Raw genomic sequence first — 27,512 nt, 5'->3', positions numbered from 1 at the left:
CACTCTAGGACACGCAATACACACTCCATAGAAACGCAGAAAAATCCTGAAATGATCACTAAACTTAAACAGCTTTTTCACAAAAAATGTAAAAGATATCAAACTGAAAAGCCATAGTTTAATACCTGAATATTTTGTGAACATTTTAAAGTTTGTTTGGCGTCTGTAGGTGAAAGTATGAAGGAGCTGAAAATTTTGGGAGCGGAAGAAGATTTGAAGGATTTGAAGCATGCTCTCATTCACTTCAATGTTAAAAAAAAGTCATAAAAAGCTTAATATTTAAAAAAGTATAAATAGTAGAAAAAAAGTTGAAGAAGTCCCATCATTAGCTGAAAGAGCTGAACATTTTAAAAGTTGAATGGTTTTAATAGCTGAACATATGCAGAAGTTACAGAGAGCCAAAAAACGTACGGAAGAGGGAATAAAAAGAAAAATAAATAAACAAAATGGCCGACAGGAACAACAATAGTTGGAATGCTGCTGAACAGCATTCCCACTAATAATTAAAGTAAACAAGAGTATTAACAACAGAAAAAACATAATAATACAACAAAGTAATACAACATTTGGTGAAAGAGTACAGTGTCCATTGCTGTTATGTTTGCGAGTGTCTGGTTAGCCGTGCTGATGCTTGGTTGTATTATTATTTCTGGTTTTTGGTTGCAGCCATGTTATTTTGCTCTAAACTGTGGCAAACGTGTGATGGCTTCCTTGTACTAACCTTAACAATAAGTTCTGCCTTTCTCTTTTCTTATTTTGCTTCCTTTTTGCGACCTCCCCTTCTCACTGCTACCGTCTCTCCCTCCCTGTGGTATTTGTCCCCCTGTAATAGAGATCCAGGGTAAGTAACAGCCTGTCGTTCCCTATGGCTCTGCCGCATCACCTCCTTTTTAACTCACAATCCCAACTTTCTCCTGCACATTACAAGCATGTGTGTACAGAAGGTGAGGTATTTGTGAGACGAGGGTTCCCAGTAGTCATGGGAACTTTTCTGTGTATATTAGGGAGTAGGGAATACTCATGAAAGTTGACTTTAGGCCAGCAAAGCCTTGTAATTGGGGCTGGATTAACCTACCAGGGGCCCACAAAGAAATCAGTAATTAGTCTGTGGTAACTTGATTAAGCATACATTTATTTGGTGAAATGCAGTTGCAAGTCCCCTGACGTTTTAGTTAAAACCCTTAAACACATATCCTGGGCAACACATCCTCATATCTAAATATTTTAGGTCGATTTCCTGGAGACTCCCAAAATGACACATACGAGCGTTCTATTTACTGCCGCACAGTGGTGGTTTAATCATGTGACCTCAATCATGTGACCAGTGCGCAGTTTTAACCCTTGTGTTGTCGTCCTTTCAACCTTGAAAAAAACACTTTTTTTCTGACATTTGTGACGCCTTTTTTCACAATTTGTTTTTGCTTTTCCAACATTTAAAATTTTTAAATTTTTCTTCTACACATTTTCAGCGCTTATTTCTACGTCCAATATTTTCTGATATAAAACAAAAATTTAAAACGGGCCAATGTGACCCGAAGTCAACACAAGGATTAAACACGTAATAAACGTGAAACAGAACTAGTTTAGACAACAAAACTCCTCAGTTAGGCTACGTAAAAACATCAGGGATTGGCTTAAAGTTATTCATGTAAAACCACTGGTACTAATATAATATAATGGGATGTCACGGACATCCTAACATCACGAACTAAGGTCCTTAAAAGGTCTATAGGTAAAACTGTAGCTGCTGTAATCCTGTAAAAATGCCCACCAATCACTGCCTCCTTGCCTCCTTGCCCCGCTGCGCGTATTCTACCCCTCCCGTGTACGAGCCTGAGCTCATTGTTAACAGTAGTCATGTTTGTTTGAAACATTCGGTATGATAATATTAGGTGTTGGCTTACCAGTGAATGAGACAGGAAGTAAAACTGCGGTCCTTTCTCCGCTCTGCTCTGAAGCAGCGACGCAGCTGTGCTCGATGCTCTTGCACGTCTGTGTGTGGGCGGAGCCCCGAGGGCAGGGGGGAGGGGTTAGACCGTGCCATGAGGAGATGCTACTTTTTCAACATTACCAACCCTGCCTTTCATATAGGTTCACTGCAGAGCAGCTCTTTCTTTGATACTGGAGGGTTTTGATGACAGAAAATAAAGACGTGCCTGAAGCAACTGATGATAAGGATTATAGTGTTGGGCAAAGTGATCAGTTAGCTCTTTCTGAAGTATAAAAGCACGAGTATGACGATAATAGATCTGAGGACGTGTGGACAGTGATTGTGATTTGTGATTACTTTGCTGACGTAAATCCAAAAAAAAATTGAAATCTGTGAATGAAAGTAAAACATAAGGGCAAACAATTATACTGTGTGCTGAAAAGTGATGTTATATTAGTTTAGCTCAATCTGTGTGTGAAATGTGCTTTTGTGTGCATTCACTTTTAACAAATTAATTTGCCATTAATTATATTACCACAAACTAATTGCCACATGTTGAACCTGGAGCCTTCTACACCCCTGAACCTACGGTGGCCGTCAGGGGCAAACGCACTGCAACTTAATGAAACACACGCAAATAGACAAAACACAAGAAAATGAAAAAAGAAAACATCTTTATACATTTGACAACACATGCGCAGCATTTAGCAAAAGCGCTGCAAATACACACAACACAACCAAATACACAAACGCGCTGCAAATACAGAAAAGATGCAAAAAGAAAAGCACACAAACCCTGAAAACAAATGCAACAAAAAAAAAAAAACACTGCATCCAGATTACACAACGGAAGTTCTCCGGGCCTCTAGGGGGAGCAGCTAAGTGGAACAGCTTGAACTTCGATCCCGTGTGTTTCATTAAGTTGCAGTGCGTCTGCCCCTGTCGGCCACCATACTGAGCTCTATATTTTATGCACCATTTTTGGGTCTCATTATCACTGACAGAAGTACTTTTTAGAGAAGCAGTTGCAACACTGCAGTTCCTGAAGAATCTTCACTTGTGGGTTTTGTTTCCTGGTGACAGATCGGAGTTCAACTTATAAAGTTGAATAGTTGTATGAGAAGTTGGAGTCGTGCAGTTTCACCCCCGACAATGCATGATGAAACTTTGTCTTCCCTGACTCCTGCATGACTTCTGTAGCTGCTACTACTAGCTTTGTAGTCACACCGCAGGCTTCCATTCTGCTCTCATGCTACCCCTCCTCTCTTGTCCTCTCTGTCATTCAATCTCTCTTATTGCAGACAACTCGGCTGACTTTTCTCGCATGCTGTAACACTACAAAGAGTTATTTCGTGTCTTGCTTTCCATTCATCGCATGTCATGTTTTTTTTCTGTCAACAGTAGATAGGACTGAGATTTTCTACACCATACCTATGCACCTTTTGACATCACGTGATTGCAGTGCATTTACAGCAAGTACTGAATTGTTAAGGCACAAAATGCTCATCAGGCCCACATTGTGTAAATGTTTTTTTTTCTACACACTTTTTCTCCCTTTCACTTACACTATCTGCACCTCCACCTTTCTCATTCCTTTGCACCCACCTCCTCTGGTGAAAACCTCTCTTCTTTCCATCATACGTGTCGACCATCATCTTCTCACTGACCTGCCTGTCTCACTCTCTTCTATCTCATATTTGTTTTCTCTCACCACCACTGTACCCTCCCCACCCCAGGGCGAGTGGACCTGCAGCCTCAGCTGGACAGTGCCATGCAGGATGTGACTGACCTGTGTCTGCTGATGGAGGAGACAGAGAAGCAGGCAGTGCGTCGGGCCCTGGTGGAGGAGAGGGGTCGCTTCTGCACATTCATCGGCTTCCTTCAGCCTGTCGTGGTGAGGAGATAGAGGAGGAGGGGCGGTGGCAGAGTGACAGGAAGGGAGGAGGGAAATATGGGCGGTGGAGTAAACACGCTGTGACCTGCTGCACAGTGTGACTTCATAGTCTTCTGTTGTTGCTGAGCAGCTCCACTCATATAGATTAGAGTTAATTGCCTTGCTCAAAGTGACTCAAGGGTGCGTCAAGAAAACATCCATGGCACTCGTCTTTAGAAAAAAAAGTAAAATGCCTTTAATACATCGGGCACAGAATTAGAATAAGGTTAAAAAACATTCTTCAGGAAGTTACAGGAAAGGTATGAGGTGAAACGAGGGCTGAATCTCACTTCCCCTTTTTGATAGCTCCTCGGTTGAACCCAAAGTCGTTTTTTTCGGCCCTTGGTGAAGGCCATCTCAAAGCTCTTATTTCTGCCCTGAGCACCGAGGAGCGAGGATTGAGAAGGGATCTCTGAGGAACTATAGCCGACACGAGAGCAGCCTTCCCGGAAGCCGTGCAGCTGAAAGCCGTTGCTAACTCCGCCCATAGAGCTGACGAATTCACGTGACGCTTCTGAGAAAAGGACGTCTCATCCCTCTTAAAACACGTCCTTGTCTTTCACATGCTTCCTCGGTGGGAAGGACTAAAACGCGAGGAAGGGAAGCAAGTGAAAAAAAGCAAGGGAAGGAAACAGGGATGCAATTTAAGGGAAGTGAGGTCCAGCCAATATAACGCACCAGGTGTGAGCAAATCAGCAGGTGCAGACATTTAGTAATCAGGGCCAACCAATCTACGACAGTGTTGACCCAGGCCGTTTCTCAATCTGTGTTCTTCTATTGACTTGTGTTCTTGTGTCCCTGTGAAACGTCATCTCGTGTTGCCCAAGTACTGTCCCAATACACAAGTTCGCATTTCACCAAGAACAGTTAAGATTCCCGGAAATGTTCCTGACACGCCCATTTTACCGAGGATGCATTGGTTGGTAACTTGTATGAACTTCGCTGCAACCGTATCCCAACATTCATTTCGGCATTCAATGATGGTCGGGTTTCCGGTACATAGACAGCCCAAAAAAAAAATTAACTTCCGACCACATTTTAGGCGAGAAATATACGGTTTAGATTTCGAATATAGGCAGTCTTGCGAAAATCTATGCCGAATTGACAATTTGCTCCAAGGTTTTCGGAGTTTTCGGAGCTCCGTGAAGTGAGGCGGCCGCCAGCTTGCGCCTGACGGGGCCGCTAGCTCGTCGCTTGGATAGTCGCGCTCAGAGACCCCGCTGGAAGCCGGAGGTCTTTTAGACCGGTCCCGTAAATAAGAGGCTTTTATTTCGCCGTTGACGGATCGTTTGTTTAAATATCACAACACATGTCCATCATAAGATTAATGGGAACCTGTGGTTAACTGTCTTTTCAGAGTTAAACTCCACAAGCACACACACACGCACGCACGCACACACACACACACACACACACACACACACACACACACACACACACACACACACACACACGGGGGAGAGAGATATACGCGTTTATTTTCGGGAGACTTGTTTAAATTATGCCATAGGCTATACATTTACGTATATATAGATTTAGTATTTTTTTGGTGTATTTGTTTTCTGATTTATTAGAAGATTGAGTTTCAGTCGGTATAATAAATTAACAGTTGTACATAAAGTGGTAACATGCTGACATGTTATGTAGACTAAAGGGGAGACACCAACCTTTATAATTTGAATAGCTAATTTCCATCTCCCTGGGCATATACAGTGCACTACAATAATATAGAAATGATCACGATCATGAACATGAACACATAGGACACACCAGTGCATATGCCTACTTATTTTTTAATTTAAACTGACTTAAACTTATACACTAATAATAGTAGGCATCACATTCCACTCTTTTGAATAAGTAAGGAGTGTTTGAGCTAAACCATAAACAATAAAATTAAAGCTCAATAAGATTTATTGTTCAATATTATTGCAATAGTTGTAACATTGTGAGGTTTTCTTGTCCGGAGATTGTTTTAATATAAAGTGGTTATATTGTTGTGGTTTTTATTTCTAGCTGTTATTTTGGAGCCCTGCTGGTAGCCTCTGTGCTGGGGGGGTGGAGCAATAACAGGAAGTACACATCGTCTCAAACTCTTAACAGTGTTTTCTGTGCTTGTGAACTTGCAAGTTCATTCTTCCAGGTACAACTAGCAAGAACGTTCTCCCCAAGAACACAAGTCTGTTCTTTGCATTCTTGGTATTGGGAAACAGCCCCAGTCTCTCCCAAATAATGAATGCGGTCAGCAGGGGGCAACGTCCCCAAGAGTAAAAGGGGTGACACTCAAAGATGCCTTGCTCAAATTGACTAGAGGGCTGTCGGTTGTGTGTTCTTAAAATACTAAAAGTGACAAATATCACTGCACTCGATTTCCACTGGGAGGCGACATACTACATTTTATCTGACGTAGGTGTCTCCCATGGTAACACGAGATGTAACAGTATCAAATGTGACACTACGATCGTTGTGGCCAAACATACCACAGTAAATTATAATGCATAATTGCATTAAGGTTTCCTGAAATACTAATATAAGGGCTGAAACATGATACAATTTGCCTTGGTTTTTATCAAACAAAACAAAAGTAGCAGCCAACACTTATATGTTATTTGTTGTAATTCATTAATCATTAAATTAATATCACAATATTATTGATAACATTTCTATTATATCAGTGTATATCATGATATGAAAAATAAATGGAAAAATAAAAAAAATGTAATCTTCAAACCAGTTATGTACTGAATTACATCAGGAAAAAGCTGATGTGAAAACAAAAATAAAAATGCTATTGTGCTATTGGGCTATAATAAGTGCTATTCTTTTCTATGCAAATGTACACAACAACACTACTGCCCTTTTTTTATGATAATGCATCATAACAGAGGCAAATACAAATAATTTTGAGATTTTAGGATTCACTCTTAATTGACACATCCCAGTTACCGTAGCGTGAAGTCTTGTTTGGTGACAGCATGTCGTCCTCCTCTGCGCTGTCACAGGAATCCAGGAGAAACATATGGTTGATGTATAGAAATATCTAGCACTCCACAAATGACAGTCTAAGTATTATTAAAATCATACTGAAAGTTGGTGAGAAATCTGGTAAGATAAAACATATATATAAGTACAGTTCATTATAGTACAGCACCCTATATTCACTTTTTGCCACTTTTTGTCTGACGTGTGCTACAGGAGCTGTAGGCCGTGTCACCTGACATGCACTGCACAAATCTGGGCCACGTTCAGCCCCGACGAAACGTAGCAACACATTTTTTAAATCTGAAACAGGGGTGCGTTGAACACCCTGTTTTGTGCACAAGTGCTGTGCCTTTTTTTTACCACGAGTTTATATACACGTCTTTGCTGATTGGGTATCAACTTCCGGTCAACAGTCCCTTTCTTCATAAGGATTTAGATTATCAGCCATAATGTCTAAACCATCCGAGGTAGACTGACCCCGAGCTATGTGGTTGTGAAACTAAAGTTTCTGCTCCTGTAGAAGCTAGAAGTCTGTATGAAATCAACCTTGTTTTAAGAAAAACATGTTTTATCCGTGATCTTATGGAGAAAAACTACACTACCCACAATCTAAGCGTAACAGCAACATCTCTGATTGGTCCAACTCGCTGTTTACCATACCTGTGAAACCGCGAACGGCTAGAGCGAGCTTCTACCATTGAAGATAGTTTTTATACACGGACTTGTACGTTTTGCCTTTTTTGCCGTTTTCAAAATGTTTTTTACTTTGAGAGTGTTCATTTACAATCCCAACCACACCGTCATAGGTGACTTCAGGCAGGTTGCATAGAGACTTGGTCCAGCAGTATCTATCGGGCTCCGCCATTGTAAAAAGCTAACCGGAGGAGTCGTATCCCCACTCAGAGACGTTCTTCCGGTCTTCAATTGTTGCGTGACATCGGCCTATAAACCCGAGACACACCCACCACACGAGAGAAACCTATCTCAAAGACATTGCACACTGTTTCACACCGTTCCAAGGAAACATGTCGTTCAACGCGGAAACCGTAGCAAAACGGTGCACACCGTTTTGAGATTGAACTTGCCCCTGATGTGTTCTGGACTTCAGAAAAATCTGATTGGAGGACAAGGTGGTCAGCAGGAAAGCAGAAAAAAATTAAATACATTTTTTTTTTTTTTAGAACGGAGAGATCGCTATGCTGGGAGAGATCACCCACCTCCAGGCCATCATTGATGACCTCACTGTGCTGACAACCGATCCTCACAAACTGCCCCCAGCAAGTGAACAGGTAAATCACACACACACACACACACACACACACACACACACACACACACACGCACATGCAAAACACGAGAGAAAGAAACTAATAGGATACAAACTCTCTCTCTTTGTGTGTGTCTCTCTCAGGTGATTAAGGATCTGAAGGGCTCAGATTACAGCTGGTCCTATCAGACTCCTCCTTCATCCCCCAGCAGCTCTGGCTCCCGCAAGAGCAGCATGTGCAGGTACACACACACACAAGTACACACATGTATGCACACACGGACATGACCAGCAGCTTCTACTCGCTCTGCAGTGTTCTTTACAGTGATTGAAGAAAGAGGAGCCTTCACTGATTTATGTTTCACTGTGACTGTCAGTCCCGTCTGTCTGCGTCTGTCAGTCCATGATTACTCATCGTCAGTTGAGTGGGATCTCCAGATAAATGAACCGCAGTCTTCAGACAGAGAAACATTATATGGATTAGTATATGGATTTTCTTTATAAAAAGATGACAACAATTATTAAATGTTGGCATACATAGTAGATAAGATCAGCAAATACAGTTTTCTGCTTTCTACTAGAATTCAGAGTATTCGAAAAACAAAGTGAATACTACAAGAAGAGTACTTACACTAAAAGTGTATTTCTTTGTCTGAAAAACATCACTTGGTGTATGTGTGTGATTCAGTCTCTGTCAGTGTATGCATGTAGCAGCAGTCACGCTCAAGGCAAAGATCTAAAGCATGCAAGATCACAGCCTCCTGCCTGCAGTATTTAGTGTGTGTGTGTGTGTGTGTGTGTGTGTGTGTGCGTGCGTGCGCTCTGGATCCTCATAAGCTTACACACTCTCTGTCTACCCCCTCCTCCCCGTCCTGCCCTTTTCTCTCCCCCCTTTTCCCTCACCATAAATATCAATTTTTTTGTACTTGTGTGTCTTCTTCTCCACTCCTCTGTCTTCTATTTTTTGTGTTTTGTTGTTGTGTGCACTCACGTGATTTGCCCTCTTTCTCTTGGTTTCCTTGGTTACCTGGTTTCTCCTGGTCTCTTTTTCGTGGTCTCTGCTTTTAACTGTGACTGGTGTGGGACTTTAATGCATCATCGCATCGCGGGGTAACAACTAACCTAAAAAAAAAAAAAACGACGACTTGCTGTGAACTGCTCCTGAACTTTCCCCCTCACTTAAACCAATCACAAAACCCTCCAATGCATCATCCAATCATCAATTTATCATCTTCGCCAATAACCAACCACTCACATTTTGTTTGAACGTCCTCTACCTGAATCGAACCTTTACTTTGACACATCCCTGTAATCATGCTCTCTCCCCATAAATACTGTCCTTACTCCACAATGGCAACCATCACCATCATCTTCCCTTCACACCCCTCACCCCATCCGTCCACCCTCCCCCTGCTCCTCTGCACCTTTCCTTCCCACCCCCTGCAGCAGCGTCAACAGCGCCCACAGTAGTGCCTCCCGTTCGTCAGGGGGAGGCGGTAGTGGTGGTATTGGTGGAGGGGGTGGAGGCTCCCAGCCCCATTCACCCACCTCATCTTCCTCCTCCTCCTCCTATCGCTACCGCAGCAGCCTGCCGCATCAGCCTCCGCCACCGGGGGGCATCGCTGCCCACCGCCTCAGCAGCGTCTCCTCCCACGATTCGGGCTTTGTGTCCCAGGATGCAAACATCTACTCCAAGCCCCCCTCGCCCATGCCCTCGGACATCACTAGCCAGGTACGCCGAAATACACACACAGTGAGTGATATAATGAGCGTTAATGTGTTGGTGTCCTGCCATGACTCTGAACAGCATAAAAACATCAACATTTCATTTTCAAGTTGATTTACTTTGGAAATCAACCTGAATGATCTCCCCTCTCTGGCATGTGTAGCTTCTTTTTGGAAAGATATTTAAAGGTACACTGTGTAGTGTTTGAAGTATTTTATTAGCTAAAATCAATGTCTTCATTCATAAATATGTCCTCATTGGTGTAAAATGACCTCTGCCAATGATCAGACTTATCCTCGTAAGAGAAGAATTTCTTATCTGGATTTACATTGGACTGGCAAGTCCAAGGAGGCTTCCATGTCGTTCCGCCATTTTGAAAAACGATAATCACTGAGAGGGACATAAAGCACTAGCCTACCTGTCTAGCTAATCCACAACCGTTTTCATTCAGAGCCAGCGTCACGTGACTGAAACCAGCTGACACAGAGAAGGAGATCAGTGAGAGGCGCTTGTCACTGCCCCGGCAAATTTGAAAGCCTGCACTGCACTTTAGTTCATAATGGAGGATCATACTTATGCCGAGCCACAGGAGAAGGAATCCTTATCGCCAAAAAAGCGATGTTGTCATAGCTTCTTGGTACATAACGGCTACCGTAGTTGCAACACGCATTTGAAAAAGCGAGGAGCTAGAGAGCACTGTTAGTTTGAATGCAAAATACAATTTCACCACTAGATGGGAGAAATTCCTACACAGTGTACCTTTAAGCTTCACACACACAATGCTCACACCAACATATGGACTCTTGATCTTTCTTGGCAAATCAGTTCATATGACATATCTTTGTTGTTTTGTGTTTGTCTGCTGTAGAAGTCCTCCAGCTCAGCATCGTCAGAGGCCTCAGAAACATGCCAGTCAGTCAGTGAATGCAGCTCCCCCACCACTGTAAGTACTCTTATTAATCCTGTACAGCGTGGAGTCCTCAACAGTTTAACACTCAAAGCAAATACCACGTTAAAAGCAATTAAAGTTTGGCCCAAATAGGAAAACACAGGTACATTGTGTTATCAGTTTATCTCATCGGTTTATTTCATAACAGAGGCTAATAAATTAAAGGTCCCATGGCATGAAATGAGGTTTTTTAACATTAATATGAGATCCCCCAGCCTGCCTATGGTCCTGCAGTGGCTAGAAATGGTGATAGGTGTAAACTGAGCCCTGGGTATCCTGCTCTGCCTTTGAGAAAATGAAAGCTCAGATGGGCCGATCTAGAATCTCCTCCTTATGACGTCATAAGGGGAAAGGTTACCTCCCCTTTCTCTGCTTTGCCCACCCAGAGAATTTGGCCCGCCCATGAGAGAGAGACATCATGGCTTGAAAACAAGTGAAGCGTGGCAGTTGGTCAAGGCCAACAGATACAGTATTAGGGGACCACTAAGGTCTATATAAAAGAGACTTCAGATACAGTATTAGGGGACCACTGAGGTCTATATAAAAGAGACTTCAGATACAGTATTAGGGGACCACTGAGGTCTATATAAAAGCATCCAAAAAGCAGCATGTCATAGGATCTTTAACAAGATTCTTAAAATTATTATTTTATCAACTTTTTCTTTATACAAATAGATCATTTGTACATTAAAACAGTCTGGGTGTCTTTATTTAAAAATACATGAGGGCATTTTATTAACCCCATCAGCAACAGAAGGAGATGACTGAATTTTAAGACTTCAATACCCAGAAATCCTCCAGAAGTGACTTCAGGAAACTGTACACAGCAGGCCCATATTTATCAGCTTGTCAGGTCTGTGGTACTGATGCTGTAAAGCAAAGCGTTTAGAGAGAAAACAAAGCATTGCTGAGTCCAGCTATCTCTAAATGTAGTGCCTCCTAAACTTCTGTTCCAAACTCAACATAAGCATTTAATTTGGGTAATAAATGTAAATGAATGCGTTGTGATGAGACAATCCGCTCTGTTGCAAGTCCACTTTGTGACCCAAAGGTTAGTGCCAGTTTAGTTTTGTATGCGTCCATCCCATCAGTGTCCATAGAAAGTCTAAACCTTCTGATGTATTTGCCTCAGTCAGAGGATGCTGCCAGCCGTTCTGCAGAAAGTTTGCTCATCAACCCAAATTGGTCCCTCAGTGGTTTCAGCATCCCATTAAAACAGCTTGCAGATTGAAATTGTTCTCCAATTTATGAAAGTTTTTTACTGTAACATTTCATTTTTGCAATACTGTTTTCTGGTAGGAGTGATGAACAAACACGAACTTTCATTTCTTGTAAAATGGGACTATTGTAAAAATAACGTTGATAATTGTGGTGGTATAAAGTCATTATCACACCGGATTATACCTCACATGCTGTTTAAAATGATAGGTTACATTCACCAAGGTAGCAGCAGTCTTATTTTAAGAGTTTAATGAATTTTGAAAAAACAGTACCTGGATAGTCAGGTGCACCTGCAACAGAACAGACAGTAGCAGCTCTCTGGGTGCTAAATTGGCTCTCCAGCAGAGAATGCTTTTTGGTGATACAATATCAAGCAACATCAAATCAAACACCATCGACCTACGAGAGAACAATGAGTAAAATTGCACCTCAGATGTGAGGATTTTGTTGAATAAATGTATTGCCATGTTTTTTAGATAAACAATAGTGCAAAGTGGTATCCTCCTAAGCACAAAGGGGAATATTTTCCTTACCTACTTATGTTTTGTATTTTGGCGGGTCACTGCAGTGGTTGGAGAGGCGCAGAGAATTTGTGTGACAATTACAATGTTGGTTTGGTTTTGCATTGTTTCCCACTCACAAACGTAGATCAGGTCAACAGCAAAGTATGCATGGAACGCTTGTATTCTGTGCTGTTTTCAACACTTTAGTTGGTGCAGGCGCACTCACATAAACCTCTCCAAAATCACATTCCTTTTATTTATGCTTAAGAGCTTGTCTCTTTCCCTTTCATTAAACATCCTTTGACCAGTATGCACATCTGTTTGCAACATAAATACAATTCCAATGATGCTCGCGAGGCGAGTAAATATTCATGTCGGATTCTAAGCAACATCTGTCCTCCACAACAGCTTGCATATACTGTATGACTGCCTCCCCTTTCAGTTGATTAACACCCTTTACAACCATCTGATGGCAGCAAGTGTGTGACCCATCTCCACTTGAGTGACACGCATTGTCAAGATGGATTGCGCAAACCACATCTACTGGTTACCTTGATTAAAACTTGCACAACTACCATGAGGCAAAATAATCCCACAAACTTCTGTTCTTTTCTACGTCAACCTTGTTGATTATATCTGGGTATTGCTGATCCTATTCCCAGCACCAACACTACTAACCTGTTTGGGACTGTGTCATCTACTACGTGAAGGGACAGTGCATCTCATTGAAGAGCAACAATACTGATGATAAAGCATACATTTCAATGTGGAATTGGCTCATTGCTGCCCTTTGTGGCTGATGGGGGGAAAACCCTCAATCGGACTGCAGCTCTCGCCAACTGTAGTTGCAGTGGGTCCATACTACTGCCTCCCGGGGCAGTAATGAGTCCAATACTGCTTTGCGCAGCAGAACTTACTTGGACACGAAGGTGAAACTGTCCTATCTCGAGAAACGCCCACATAAGTCGTCAAGCAGCACTTATTTAGGTTTCATAGTGGCGGCACCCTCTAATGGCTGGAGTAATTGTGACGGGATCAACACTAAACCTGTTTGAGTCGTGATTCACTCGGATCTTTCACCCGAGTCTTTAAATTGACTCATGATTCGCGAGTCTCTAGTATCATTAACTCGGATCAGTTGAGTCCTACTACAATTCAATCTAAAATGATAACAGCGCCACACACAAACCTCTTGCAACATTAGCTACTACTAGTCCTAGCCATCTTAACTGCCAAAAGCTTAATAACTTACAATTTTGTAGGCAACGACAACTCCACAAGTCAACTCAAGCGACTGAATGAGCAGAGAGACAGTCCGAGACGGGTTAGAGGAACTTCCCGACCTGCAGACTCAGAGCCGGAAACATTGCAAGCTCGCAGACCATGGGACTAACTCGAGAACTCATGAATTGTCGATGACTCATGAGTTCTTGCGTGAGTCAGTCAATCGCGCGAATCAGCCGGTTACGTTGTCATGAGTGGATCTGATTCAGACGAGTGAGTGAAGTCTCTCCTCGAGCTCAGGGTAAAGCAAATCAACAACAAAAGCCATTCTTTCACTTCTGAAATAACATACAATGTTCTGGACGTAGCGTAGCTAGGCTTACTGTAGGTTTTGGTGTATAAATGTAGTATGTTAAAATGCAATTAGGTCGAGCAGACGGTCTGAAACATTGCAAGCTAGCAATAGTGACTCAAGTGACTCGCACAACCCCTATCAGTTTAGTGAGTGACTCAGAATAACCTGAATCCTTAAAAGGAATCGAGTTTGCCAGGCCTAATCGACACAGGTATTAAAGTGAAAGTCCTGTATTTGCTCGGTGCTGTTATACTTTCTCACGCTGGAGACCGGGGTTTATGTCCCATTGAAAATAAAAAGTCATTTTATTTATTTTTACTTTACGGAACAAAGGGGACATACGGAGCACGTCACTTTCTGCATCACGTGCGTGACCAGAAGTAAAGTAACGTCTGTTGTGGTTCGTATTTCCTGCCACCGCTAGGGGCGCTAATTTATGAAACGCTCCTGTGGGTCGTCTTAGAGAGTAGGAATAAACAGCCTATATTTTCATATGGTTTGGAGGACTTGTTGGAAATGTATGCTTTATCGAAAGAGTTTTCAGACAGTATTATAACTAAGGTTTTACAAGAGAAAATACGTAAAGGATAAGGGATAAGTGCTTGATTTTGCAAATGCACGCCTGATAGATAGACAGCAGCACACAGCTGCTTCCTTTTCTCAGCTTTTCTATAGGGACCATTCAAAACTGTCTTCTACACCTTGGATCTGAAACAGGGCTCCACCAGTATCAAAACTGCTATGACACACAGTGGTATACCAGCACATTTGAAACAAGGTTGTCATCAAGTTACCATTGGCTATACTCTGTACTACAATGTTGCAGAATTACTGCACTGAAGTAGTAACTGTTGAATCAAATTCAATTTTAAATGCATGCTGCTTTTACACATCCCATGGTCTTTCTAACTAATATATAACGTAGCTGGAAAAACGTAGCCTTTGTAGGCACCACTGACTTAGTTGGTGTGGTCATTTGATGCATGGATAGCAGCCACTAATTATCTTTAAAAGGCCTTTTCTATTCTAAATCTACTGCTAAACTGTTCCTGCTCTTGTGTGTCACACTTGGTGTGTGTCAGTGTGTGTGAGTGTCTATTGTACACTAGGTGTGTGTATACATGTGTTGCTTTTATTCTCATGTGCTCGGCCCAGTGATCCTCTACCACAGCTGTCTGCCTCTGTCTCTCTCTTGGTTTCTGTTTCAGTCTTTCTCTGATGACATGACTATGTCTCTCATCCCGCAGTTTGGCACGTCCTTCGCTACCTTCCGCCCTGCTCTCTCTCACTCTGGCTCCACCAGGCCTCTCTCTGTCATTCTTCCTGCGTCCCCACCCTATAACTGCCCCCCTGGATCCAGCTCCTCCTCTCCCACATCAAAGGTTCCTATGTGGAAGGTTTGTTCTCCATTCGCTTCCATTTCTTCATTTGCACCTTTTCTTCTGTTTCGGTTTACAGTATACATTTCAGTTAATGCACGGGGTTTATATTCTTTTCATTTTCATCACCTGATTAACTCATTCATAACCACATTGCTTTGCTTCTTTAAAGTGTTCATCCCTACTTGCTGCGTGTGCATGCATATTGTTTTTTTGGCCTCCCCTGTCTCAGTCACTGGTTTTGCAATCTACCGACTGGAGATTGGCCAAAACTAAGCAGGGTGTGGAGAGCTGACCAATCAAACTCATCAACATATACACATTCAAATGCTCAAAAAGGCCCCTGCCCACACACACCAAGGCGCAAACACTCTTCCAAGCACCCACACACACGATCCACCCGTAAAGGCCCCCTTTCTCTGCACTCAGATGAAGGGCTTCAAACTGCTGGATAGTGGACAAGTCTCTCGTTCTAATTCTACCTGCTTCGTCCTGTTTATTAATTTGACTCACCCTCTTCAGGATTGGTCCAAAGCAGGTCAGTATGAGCAGCCGGTGGCAGCAGCATCAGTTCAGAGGAGAAAGGAACCTCTCGATAGGCTGAGGGAGAACGAGATGTCGCCCAGCTCCCATGGATACGCTGGGCCATCGCACACTGATGACGCACAGAGACACAGGATGACCCCTGCTACCATCGCTGCCAAGGTAACACCGAATGATGCCAACAATTATAGTTCATATAAACCAGTTTAAACAAAGGAATTAGGTTAGACTAAGTGTGTGGAAGGATATTTGCAAAGGTATAAGTGTGTGTACAGCAGTGTATGAATATGTATATGTAATATGGCCTATAATAAGCTAGCTAGTCATTGTGGTCAATAGTCTGCAACAGCAGTGCTCTTCCAATAACTGTATAATAAGTTTGATAAGCTGAATACTTGCCAAGTCTGATCTGCCAAATAATAATAAGTTAATACAAAGAATACAAACATGTGCTTCTGGTGTTCATTGGTCATTAGAGCTGTGATAGAAGCCAAATATTAAGAAATTCAGTTTTGGTTTCTGTCTCAGTGTGTCTCATGAACCATTAGTTGTATTTGCTGACCCAACTAGATGGTGCTCTTGGTTTAAAGAAAAAGGCTCAAGGAATGTCAATTCAGTGTGCTATCAACCCTTTGTTGAACAGAGAGCGCCATCTACTGGGCTCAGAAAATAATGAACATGCTTCACAAAGCTTTACAAATTTGGACATCACTACTAAATGTATCATATTCATATATCATTGAAATGGATGGAGCTTCTACAACACGAGAGCATTTGTTGAAACACTGAAGTAGACTTATGTTATTACTGTGGACAATATAATCATTTCATTTTTTATGTGTTTTATCTGGCACATGTATTGCCTGTGCTGATGTAGTCATCAATGCTCATTGAAGCTCACAACATTTCTTACATATCCCACATTTGATCAACAAAGGGACAGAAATAATTCTCACGAATTTGAATTCAGTTTTTAAACATTATTCCAATGTGGCCTCTTTCTGTATGTCCTCAGCATGGAGAGGAGGTCTCTCCCGCAGCCAGTGACCTGGCCATGGTTCTGACCAGAGGGCTGAGCATGGAGCAGCAGAAAAGCAACAGAGACTCCCTGCAGTACTCCAGTGGCTACAGCACAGAGACCACAACCCCATCCTGCTCCGAGGACACAATTCCTTCACAAGGTGAAACTCTAAACCGTTATACTTCGCCAGTTTACCCTTGATTCATAGCAGACGCCGGTTTTTATTTGCGTTTAAAAGCTGGCTTTTAGTACAAATGGCCAAAAATATGGGGTGGATACACAGTAGGCTACGGATGTTTTAAAGTGCCCATATTATGCTAATTTTCAGGTTCATAATTGTATTTTGAGGTTGTACCAGAATAGGTTTACATGGTTTAATTTTCAATAAACACAGTATCTTTGTTGTACTGCACATTGCTGCAGCTCCTCTTTTCACCCTGTGTGTTGAGCTCTCTGTTTTAGCTACAGAGTGAGACATCTCACTTCTGTTCCATCTTTGTTGGGAGTCGCACATGCTCAGTAGCTAGGTAAGGATCACATCAGCTAGCTAGCTGTTTCTCTAACATCAGTCAGTACAAGACAGGATTAGCCGGGAGACTTTTTCTAAACGAGGGCGCACTTCCAACTTTGCGTGGAATACCTGCAGAACAGGGACATGTAAGTAGTTCTTTTGTAGATTATGGTGAACTCGTGTGTGTTGTAGCAGTGTTTTGCATTGAGAACGGGGCTGCTAGCGGTTAGCCCCCTCGTTTCGGCTAGTGACGTAGAAAGCCCTGCAGATTTTGAACAGCTCACCCGGAGACTGAAGGCAGGTTACATTCAGAAACCGTATCTCACTCAAAACAGCACGGATGTTTTTTTTCTCCAAGTTTGTATGCGTGCACCAGAGACACAAAATAACACCCCAAATCATTATTATTATTATTTTTTCATAATATGGGCACTTTCAAAAGACAGTCCTGTAACAAGGCCTCACCAGTCACTTCTCATGGAGTGGATAGATGACATGAAGCAATTGCCCGATGTTAGCTACATTTAAATTGTTAATTATCTTGTGTTTTCTGAAAGGGTTGTTGGCAAAGCATTACCACATGACAGAAGCACAGAAGCATATGCTTACCTGCATAGTAACAAAATAAGTAAAGTCCTGTTAAGGATTTATGTTTGTGATAGCAGCAGTAATGTCGAGCCAGGGTGTCAATCAAGGAAAACATATGGCGTGGGTAATGCTGAGGGAGAGTGGAGACAGTCGGCTGCTCGTGCATTGCCGGGTTTGGGAAGTCACGTAGTCATACAGCAGCTATTCTGTGCAAGGTATTCAAAACCCCAAAGATCTTCTCTCTCACAAATACACTAATTAATTGTGCTTTTATTGCCAAAAAGGAGATATGCTTATGTTCTAGCTAAATAGTAATGTCAATAGTAAGTGAGTAAGGAGAAATTATGAAGATACTATTGACATCATCATTACAGGTGCAGGGATTGCATGTACAGATGAGCAGTGCAGGAGGAATGCAGGGACATCTAAGATCATTGAGCCTAAAAACAGCTGAGTCAGATTAACTTCAGGCACCACAAGGCAATACAACAATACATTGTCAACTGTCGGACTGTAGAGACTCAATTACTCTCAAACACACCACATCATCTGTCACACAAAGACTTAACAGACAGTGTGTACAAAGCCCCCATTCAACCACTCTTTGTCCTCTACAACTTACTAGAAAAGTGTTAGAATGCCTCACCATCAGCAGAACAACCTAGCAGGAGAAATAGTGCAGTTGATGACAACATTTTTCAACTAAGCCAGACTGACAGTTACGATCTCAGCTGTGACTCATGCAACACATTCTAACAGGCGTATATCGAAGTTTGTGCCGCACAAGCAGCTCAACTAGAATTGGAAACAAGAGAGCGAAGTGCATCTGATTTGTGGCACCATTGTAGGAAAATCAGACTTACAGCAAGCTCTGCAAAAAAAAGGTTCCTGTACATGCAGCCCCAAAAAGTGACACGTTTCTACCGTATGGGAGCATATATACAACTCCTTTTGTGGCAACAATGCACCTATGGTAAAGAAAAGTTAGAGCTCGCCACCAATTGAAAAAACAGGGCAAGAAGATTATCCACAAGAGCACTAGTTAAGTGTCCAAGAACCATGGCTCTCTGCAAGTCCTGATGGGGTCATTGACCCAGGTGTACGTATAGAGCTTCACTGGCCCCTTTACTCAGAAATGCAGTGATATCAAACTATTAGATGGATAGCTGCAGCTGCAGAAAACATGTAGTATTGGATATTACATGCAAGTACAACTTGCTGTACGATGAGGCGTTTGTGAGGGAGTGCTTTTTAATCTAAATGAAAGACACATTGAGATAATGGGAAAGGTTTAGTGCACATCTGCACATGGGGCACGGCCATAAATGTGTGCCATACAATATGAGAATCAGAATGACATCTCTGAAACCTTCCAAACCTTTGCAAAGTTCCAAATGTGTAATTGCTCTTTCAACATAAATTCCTAAATGTGCAATTTGTCTAGTGCATGTCCCCTGTTCCTCAGTTAGCTGTCAGTTTTTTTGTGAAAGAGGCCATTACCTTTCTCTCAAACAGCAAATCTTTTATGTTAAAGCCTCAATCTGCCATAACCTAATCCCCAGGCATTCAGTAGTCTAACATTCCTGAGTCCATGGTTATGAATTTATCACTGCATCGCTCAATATGCAGCAGAGATGAACCTGATTAAATGATTAGTCCACATGGGGCAACAGCTACCAGGTATCGCACTGTGTTATGTTAATAACAATGGCTGTATGATTCTCCTCTTGAATCAAGGTATTTTTTTTGTAAAAGGCTCTCACTGCAGTCTGTATACTACATGTTGTATGAGGAAAGTTCTTCTCAAATGCTTCAGGCATGGTTCCCCTTATAGTTTCTTTTTGGGAGCCACAGAATTAGAGGTCGCAAAACTTCCTTCAGTTTGTCAATCCAATATGAGATTATCTTGCTAGCCATGCACTGTGATATAAGTGTTATGATAACTTGATCTTCCACAGATATTGTAAATGCATTGCTACCCTTCCAGCGTTGACACAAGGATGTTAAATGCTTTTAGAGCTATACCAGTGTAGAGCAAAAAGTCAGTTTGAAGCATGAAGCACCCAATCTCATCACACCGAGTCATCTTATCATGCATCTTTTCCACTGGCCATCTTGCAGTAATAATGATCGCCATGCAGGGTCCTGCCACTGTGTGTGTGTGTGTGTGTGTGTGTGTGTGTGTGTTTGTGTGTGTGTGTGTGTGTGTGTGTGTGTGTATGGACTGAGTGGCACTGTGGGTCAGGGGGTTGTGCATAACTTGAGATACCAGCATGGTTTGAGATTGTCGATGTGAAGTCCAGTGAGCAGACAAATAAAACATTTCAAAATGCCCAATAGCTAACACTAATTATCATAAATGCTACCTGCTGGAAGAGCAATGCCAACAGTTGATTTGCTGCTGAAAACAAGAAAGAACTTAATAACTTTAACTTACGAGGTCCATCTTCAACGACTTGATTAATTGGTTAATCCAAAAATGTGACCATAGGACATTGTTTTTTCCTCTCTTTCCATTTTGATGGCAATTCTCTCCTCAATCACTTCTCCCCTTTTCTACCCACATTAGGTTCAGATTATGACTGCTACTCAGTGAATGGTGACACTGAAGGTCCAGATGGTCAGACAGAGTTTGACAAGTCCTCCACCATTCCTCGCCACTCTAACATCGCCCAGAACTACCGGCGAATGATCCAGACCAAGAGGCCAGCCAGCACAGCCGGCCTACCCAGTGGGGTTCTTGGTCCCGGGGGTCATGGAGTTCAACCTGGTGGATCTGGTGGAGGTGGAGGTACTCCGGGCACTGCCACCATCCGTCGAACCCCGTCTACCAAACCGGGCGTGAGGCGCACACTGTCCAGCGCGGGGCCTATCCCCATCCGACCACCCATTGTACCTGTCAAGACACCCACTGTTCCCGGAGACTCGCATTCACCTGGCGCAGCTGGTGGTGGATTCGCAGGTGGAGGGCACTCGGGTGGCGTGCCTGTGCGTGTGGGCAGCGAGGAGTGTGTCTTCTTCACTGGAGTCGAGGATGCACAGGGAGCGCTCGATTACGTCAAGGCATCACCAAAGCGCCTCAGCCTGCCTAACACCGCCTGGGGATCAGGGGCGGCGTTAGAGGTCTACGCCCAGCAGCACGGAGGCCTTGCAATGGGAACAGGCTCAGGGGCCGGATCAGAGGAGGATCAGATGATCGCGGCAAATCGACACAGCCTAGTGGAGAAGATCGGTGAGTTGGTAGCCAGTGCCCACGCTCTTGGAGAGGGGCAGTTTCCTTTCCCTGCCCTCCCCGATGACCCAGCCCTGCCGCAAACTGGCCCCACCGACACTCAGACAGGCACAGAGGAGGCAGAAGGGTCCGGTGACATGTTGACCACCATCAGGAGAGGAGTCCGCCTTCGCAAGACCGTCTCCAATGACCGCTCTGCGCCGCGCATCTTGTGATGGGAGAAGAAGCAGGAAGACGATGATACTTGTCAGCCAATAGGGAGTCAGGTGTTGGTGTGGTGCAACCCAACCGCCTAGTACATACACAAACACTTAACTATGTAGTTAAAGCTCTAATATAACAGAAGATGAATGAAAACATACACAGAAAATACGTTTAAAGACACCATTAGAGTAAATGATATATAATATAACAATAACAATAATAATAATAATAATAATAATAATAATAATAATAATAATAATAACATTAATAATGTTAACTCATGCTGACAATTAAGTGAAATATTGAATATTGACAGGCTCCTAGCAGGCCACTATAACTAGTGTGTGATAGACGCATGTTTGTCTTCTGTACACATCCACCCAGGGACGAAAAGACTTGCAGGAAAAACAGATATGATTAAAAAAAAAAAGGCAAAGAAAGAGAGAAAGACTGGGTTTTGTTTGTCAACTTACACCCTTCCCCATCCTCTTCTCCAACTAACCCGACTGTCTATATCCAGAGGAAAGACTGATGACTGAAGGAGGGCCCTGCGGGGGTGAGAGAGAGAGGGGGGTCAGAGTGCCATGTGAAGCTGGATTAGAACCCAGGCTGTCTCAGCAGCAACATACTGTACTTATTAGCCCACTGAACTGAAGATGTGGTATTAGCACGGGGAGCTAACAAGCCAGAGGGATCCTCTGGTTCATCCTAATGTAAAAGAGTCTTTAAAAAAATATTGTTGGCATTGAACCGTGCTATACCCCCTTTCCCTCTCTCTCTCTGTGCGTGTAGTGTGTGAGTGCATTCTTGTGTGTGGGCAAATGTGAAATATGATTTTGTGTGTGTGTGTGTGTGTGTGTGCGCGTGATTGATTGTGCATGTGTGTGCGAGGGGGGTGGGTAGAGCTCTGCTGCAGGACAGCTGGTTACTCAATGAGGGCAGGGCTTTTCTCCTGTGTGTTGTACGTGTATTATCTTGTTTATATCGTGACGTCATTTACCTTGTTACAACTGTACCAGAAGTTACGAGAAGTAATCCAGGCTTATAGATATATTCATATATATTTTCTAGAACCAGAGAGAAAATGTTAAATCAGAAATGGAGCAATAAATGTGTTTTATTTTCTTGTTTCCAAGAAGAAGGAGGATTGTAGGTTCTCCTATGTCACATTCAGGCAATCATCAGGAATGCTAAATTAGGCGTGTCTCTCTCCCGGTCCCTGTCTCTTTCTGGTGGAGGAAATGGATTACAAAAATGGAAGAAAAAAAAGCACTTTGATAGGTGGTAGAGTATGTACAATAGCCACTAGGTGTTGCTGTAGTCATACTGTATGTTAGGGAGAGTGAAAGTGAGAGAGACGGTTGCCAATAAGGCTGTGTCCTGAGAAAATTATTTAATTGGAAGATGAAGAAGAAGAAGAAGAAGAAGACAGGGAGGGACAAAGAGGAAGTGATGAAGACTGGTGGAATTGGAGGATTGGTCAAATAAGATGGGATAAGAAAGTAGAGCAACATATTTATCTGAGAATGGATAGGACATCAGGGCTCTTCAGGGTTTTACAAGCCATCACCTGCTGTGGATTAGGAATAGTGCTGAAGCTTTGTATGTTGTGGTTGCACTGGTATCTGAACACATAATGCAAAAAATACACCGCACCGATAGGTCAGACTACTTTTGGAAATAGGCTTTAAAGGGTTGGTTGGGTAGCCATGCAAATAGTAATTAGAACTAATTAGAAGTAATTAGAACTACTTTCTATGGTAGTGATAGTCCCTCAAAAACTGACAGCACATTTAATAGATTACCAAAGGGATGCATTAGTGTTGAATTTTTTAAATGCCATTTCTCAATACTGTGAGCATGATAAATGAAATTCCATTCACATTCATTGTATTGTGTTGAAGGCAGAAATTTGAAAACCTGGATAGATAAACCCAAAACTATCAACAAGCCATTGTGGAGCAACAGCGTGGGAAAAAATATGGTTATTTGTAACTTGGGGTCAAAAACACTTAAACAACAGTGGATTTATGGAATATATATGCAGATGTAGATTATGTTCATTGGATATACATTTGTGTGGCATACATATTGTGGAGTTTTCAACATTGGATGCTGTGGGACTGTATTTCCAATGTCTAAAATAATGTATATTACAAAGTAGTATTCATGTTGAAGTTCATGTGCAAATAGAGATCAGCACACCAGCTTATCCGCAAATATATTCTTACTTATAAATACGGTATATTTTTGCATTATGGGAAAGCTTGAACATAGCTGAAAAACTCAGATTGGCTCCAGTTACCTTCCTCCTTTACAAAATGAACTACAACAATCTCGATTTTCATTTATAATACACACCATACAAAAACAATAGGAGTTCTCTGAAAGAAACAAGTAATGTACTACTATTGCTGTTGAGTAATGTGCAATGAGTAATTTATTAAATTTTTCAAGTAACTTGCCCAACACTGGTTACTAATGAGCGGCGTCACCTGAAACGTAAGCATTAGGCCAGCATGTATTCAGTCACAGTAATCAGGTTCTTTTACTGAGTTTTGTGTGAACACTACACTACCCCAGAATGGTTCAGCTCAGTTCAGTGCAAATAACCCAGTTCAGCTCAGGACACACGGCTGTGTGAAAGGATTATTTATGGACGTTAAGATGTGAGAAAAGGTGAAGCCTGTTTGATGTGCTCGCTGATGACAAAGAAGGGTTTAGAATTAGATGTTTGAAGCCAACAGAGAGTGGAAGATAATGTGTGGTATGAGCATTTCACTGCCTGTTCATACTATTATGAACTGTATGTGCTGTAATAGCAAATGAGAATTTAGGCGCACAGATTTGGTATAAAGGTAGAAAATATTACATGGAATATTCAGTTTCAGTATTATTTTTTTCATTCTGCAGAATTGTTTGAATATTTAGTCTTACTTTTAATTAATGTACAAAAAAAAACAACAAGAAAAAAACACCAGTTGGGACACAAATTACTATGCTGTGTAACATATGGATGTAGGATGTGTGGGCCAAGAGTGAGTGTGTCCTTGTTTGGCTGGTGGACTCTTCATCAACATGTCTGTATGTTCTTCTAGCAGTGACCCGAACACAGCTGGTGATATCAGCGCTCTTAAAAAGCCCTTTTTTATTGACTTATTTCTGAGCACTGTTTTAAACATATTTGTGGCTGTTTAAATAGCAAATTAAGATGATTTCATTTTTAAGAGATAGAGAGGAGAATGCTTGCAATTTTTTAAACATTGTCACCCTCCGCCAGCACACTTTTTTTTGTTGAACTTTGAAACAGTGCTTCGGCAAGTGGGATGTTTTATTATTTTTTGTCTGGGGGGAACTACTGTATATGTGTTGTCACATGTGGATGCTGTGTGTTGTATCAGCTGAAAGTGACAGGGTGAGAGGGTGGAATGGGAGAGCAGCAGGCTTGGACTCCATCCCCCCTCCCCAAAGAAAACATTTTTGGGTGAGAAAATGTTCATTCTGAAGAGTTTGTGTAGGACCGCCTGTCGAGGTCACACTGTACATGAATATACGTACGTATTCTGAATGTACCGCGAGGTGAAGGTGGACATCGAACTGTACATGTTTGACTTGCTTGAACTATTGCAATGTCAGAACTTTGTGCTTGTTGCACAACTGTCGGAAAGCAATACAGAGATAGTGTGCATGTACGTACATTCACAATGATGTTCCAGTGTGGGTATATTAAAGGAAAATACCACTGTTCTGTCCACTCTATGATACTTGTGTTCCCCATCTAAAAGTAAAGAGACCCTTTCCAGTACGTCCAAGGACACTGCTTTGTATGTGCTGTATTCTAGTGCAAATTGAAACAACTGAATTCACTGCCAGTTACCTACAGGAAGTTGTTGCTTGATTAAAGGGTTTGTAATGCCCTGCAGGACAGACATGCTGCTTAATTCCAAATGATGGACAACAACTCAGGACAAGACCAGGACGCTAAAATTGTAGGGTTCTCACATTGAATTAGACCAAGACAGTCAAATCAAACTGCACACACTGGCTATAGGATGAGTGTGAGACACAGTACTGCTATTTTCCTTTAAAATGCCCCGTTAACAGCACAACAAGTTATCTAACTAAACAATAATGTCTTTTTTAACATGGTGAATTAACTGTGTACTGAACTAACTGTCTGAACAAGCTGAAATAACTACTCTGCTACAGATGTGTCAATATGCCCATTTCTTTTTTTGAGTGTATGTGTATGTGGGTAGAAATAGGCCTACCGGCACGTGGGCAAAGCACGGGCTACAATGAAAATAGGACACTCTGTAGGAACATACATATAGACACAGATTTACATGCGTGCAGGCATGCGTGCGTACACACACACACACACACAAACACACACACACATACACACACACGTCATCATAAGATATACACACAAAACCATCCCTTCTTCCTCAACTGAGAAAACGAGACAGTGCTAGCTACTGTACAGCATGTCCAAAAGGAACTAGCACTGTAAAATGTAACATTTTAAAACAGTTTCATAATTATATTGTGTCAAAAGGTTGAAAATACCCCATGTGAACTTTCAGTGACATTACTGCATTTCAATTTCTTTTGCTATTAGCTCTGTTGTTGCCTAGCAAGGCTAGCGTGCGAGCTAGACAACATGTAGATTAGTACAAACATGGAGCACGGTACATTTCTTTCATGTTACTGGCAGGTACATACAGAATGCACACTTGATTCAAATTTAAAATAATGACCTCAGAAAAAGTCTGTGGGTCTTTTTACATTTAGCTAGCTCGACAGACTACGACGCTGTTGAGAAGTAGGTAGGTACCTATGACTAATAAGAGTTCACACAGACTGTCAAATGTTAAAGGAATTGTTTCAATTTTTGGAAAACAGCTGCCAGGAGCTGGTTAGCTTAGCTTAGCATAACAACTGGAAGCACAGGGAACCATCTAGGCTGGCTTTGTCCAAAGTTAAATAATTCATTTTTAAAGTTAACTAATGTACATGCAATATTTTATTTGTTTAACCCACTCAAAACCCAAAATGTAGGTTGTGGTTTTATCAGGGGTAATCTGCTGGATTACTTCTTGGCCAGGTGCAGTGACTTTCTGGAGTCTGTGCTCTTTTGCCTACCACCCAGTGACAAGACAGAAGGAAGAAAGAAAACAAACTAGCAAATAAAAATCTAATTTTTCCAAAAATGTTGAGCAGTTCCATTAAAACAACATTAAAAACTACAACATTAAATTAAAAACTTGGGGGTTAGTTTACTGAGATGGTGGGACCACAGTACACTGGGATTGAGACGTGAACACTCAACAGCACTGTTGCCTGGAAAGCCTGGAGGTGTACAATATGGAGACTTTTTTTAAACCAATGTATCCCTCTCTTCGTTTCCCTCTCTATGATCTTCCACTTTTCTAACCTCCATCCCCTGGGACAGTACACCCAGGGATGCCATCTAGCTGACAAGTCAGAAAACAACGCTTGTCATGATAAGAGTCCCATCGGCTGTGTTCAGTCTCTCTGTGCCTCGCAGCCCATCAAAGCTAATGAACAATAATTGTGATGAAGTCTTTATTTACACCACAGTTAATATGAGCTCAGCTCTGTTTCCCTCTATGTCCGCCTCCCCTTCCCTCCCCATGTATGTATATGTATGTCGGTATGCATGTGTGCCACGGTTCAAGTGTGTGTTTGTGTGTGTGTGTGTGTGTGTGTGTGTGTGTGTGTGTGTGTGTGTGTGTCTGTGGTAATGGCTAACCACTGGTATCAATATGGGCCTTGGGTGTGTTGTTCAAAGGAGGGCTGGAAGCATTAGCTAGGATAAACTTCTCCCCACTGTACATGATAACATGTGCTGATTTCAAGGCAAGCAGCTGGATGTCTGACACTCCATCTTAGTGCTGGATTACACTTTAATGAATTC

General features: G+C 42.2%; 2 protein-coding genes across 11 annotated transcripts in view; one reads left to right on the top strand and one right to left on the bottom strand.

Moving 5' to 3' along the window:
* The window catches only part of mtss1lb (MTSS I-BAR domain containing 2b), a 106,996-nt gene extending 81,210 nt beyond the window's left edge, over positions 1 to 25,786 (top strand). For 2 of the 9 annotated variants that reach the window (XR_004896935.1, XR_004896930.1), the window contains 11 exons: positions 833 to 841; positions 3,667 to 3,824; positions 8,027 to 8,134; positions 8,257 to 8,354; positions 9,559 to 9,844; positions 10,707 to 10,781; positions 15,338 to 15,487; positions 15,992 to 16,174; positions 17,028 to 17,193; positions 20,702 to 21,772; positions 21,808 to 25,786. Coding sequence is in view for 1 of the 9 variants with exons in the window: in XM_031290659.2 (XP_031146519.1) it covers positions 833 to 841; positions 3,667 to 3,824; positions 8,027 to 8,134; positions 8,257 to 8,354; positions 9,559 to 9,844; positions 10,707 to 10,781; positions 15,338 to 15,487; positions 15,992 to 16,174; positions 17,028 to 17,193; positions 20,702 to 21,579 (2,111 nt within the window). In the remaining 8 variants the exon portion in view is untranslated. Of the gene's footprint in view, positions 1 to 832; positions 842 to 3,666; positions 3,825 to 8,026; positions 8,135 to 8,256; positions 8,355 to 9,558; positions 9,845 to 10,706; positions 10,782 to 15,337; positions 15,488 to 15,991; positions 16,175 to 17,027; positions 17,194 to 20,701 lie in introns of all 9 variants that reach the window. The other 7 variants (XR_004896932.1, XR_004896933.1, XR_004896931.1 and 4 more) reach the window with 7 other exon arrangements.
* The window catches only part of dpy19l3 (dpy-19 like C-mannosyltransferase 3), a 616,246-nt gene continuing 590,505 nt past the window's right edge, over positions 1,772 to 27,512 (bottom strand). The window contains exon 18 of one of the 2 annotated variants that reach the window (XM_031290690.2): positions 1,772 to 1,833. The gene's annotated coding sequence lies outside the window, so the exon portion shown is untranslated. The remainder of the gene's footprint in view (positions 1,834 to 27,512) is intronic. The other variant, XM_031290692.2, reaches the window with a different exon arrangement.

Source organism: Sander lucioperca, chromosome 3 (genome assembly GCF_008315115.2).
Source record: "Sander lucioperca isolate FBNREF2018 chromosome 3, SLUC_FBN_1.2, whole genome shotgun sequence".
Classification (NCBI taxonomy): domain Eukaryota; kingdom Metazoa; phylum Chordata; class Actinopteri; order Perciformes; family Percidae; genus Sander; species Sander lucioperca.
The sequence above is the reverse complement of the archived record's forward strand: the minus strand, read 5'-3'. Positions and strand labels throughout refer to the sequence as shown.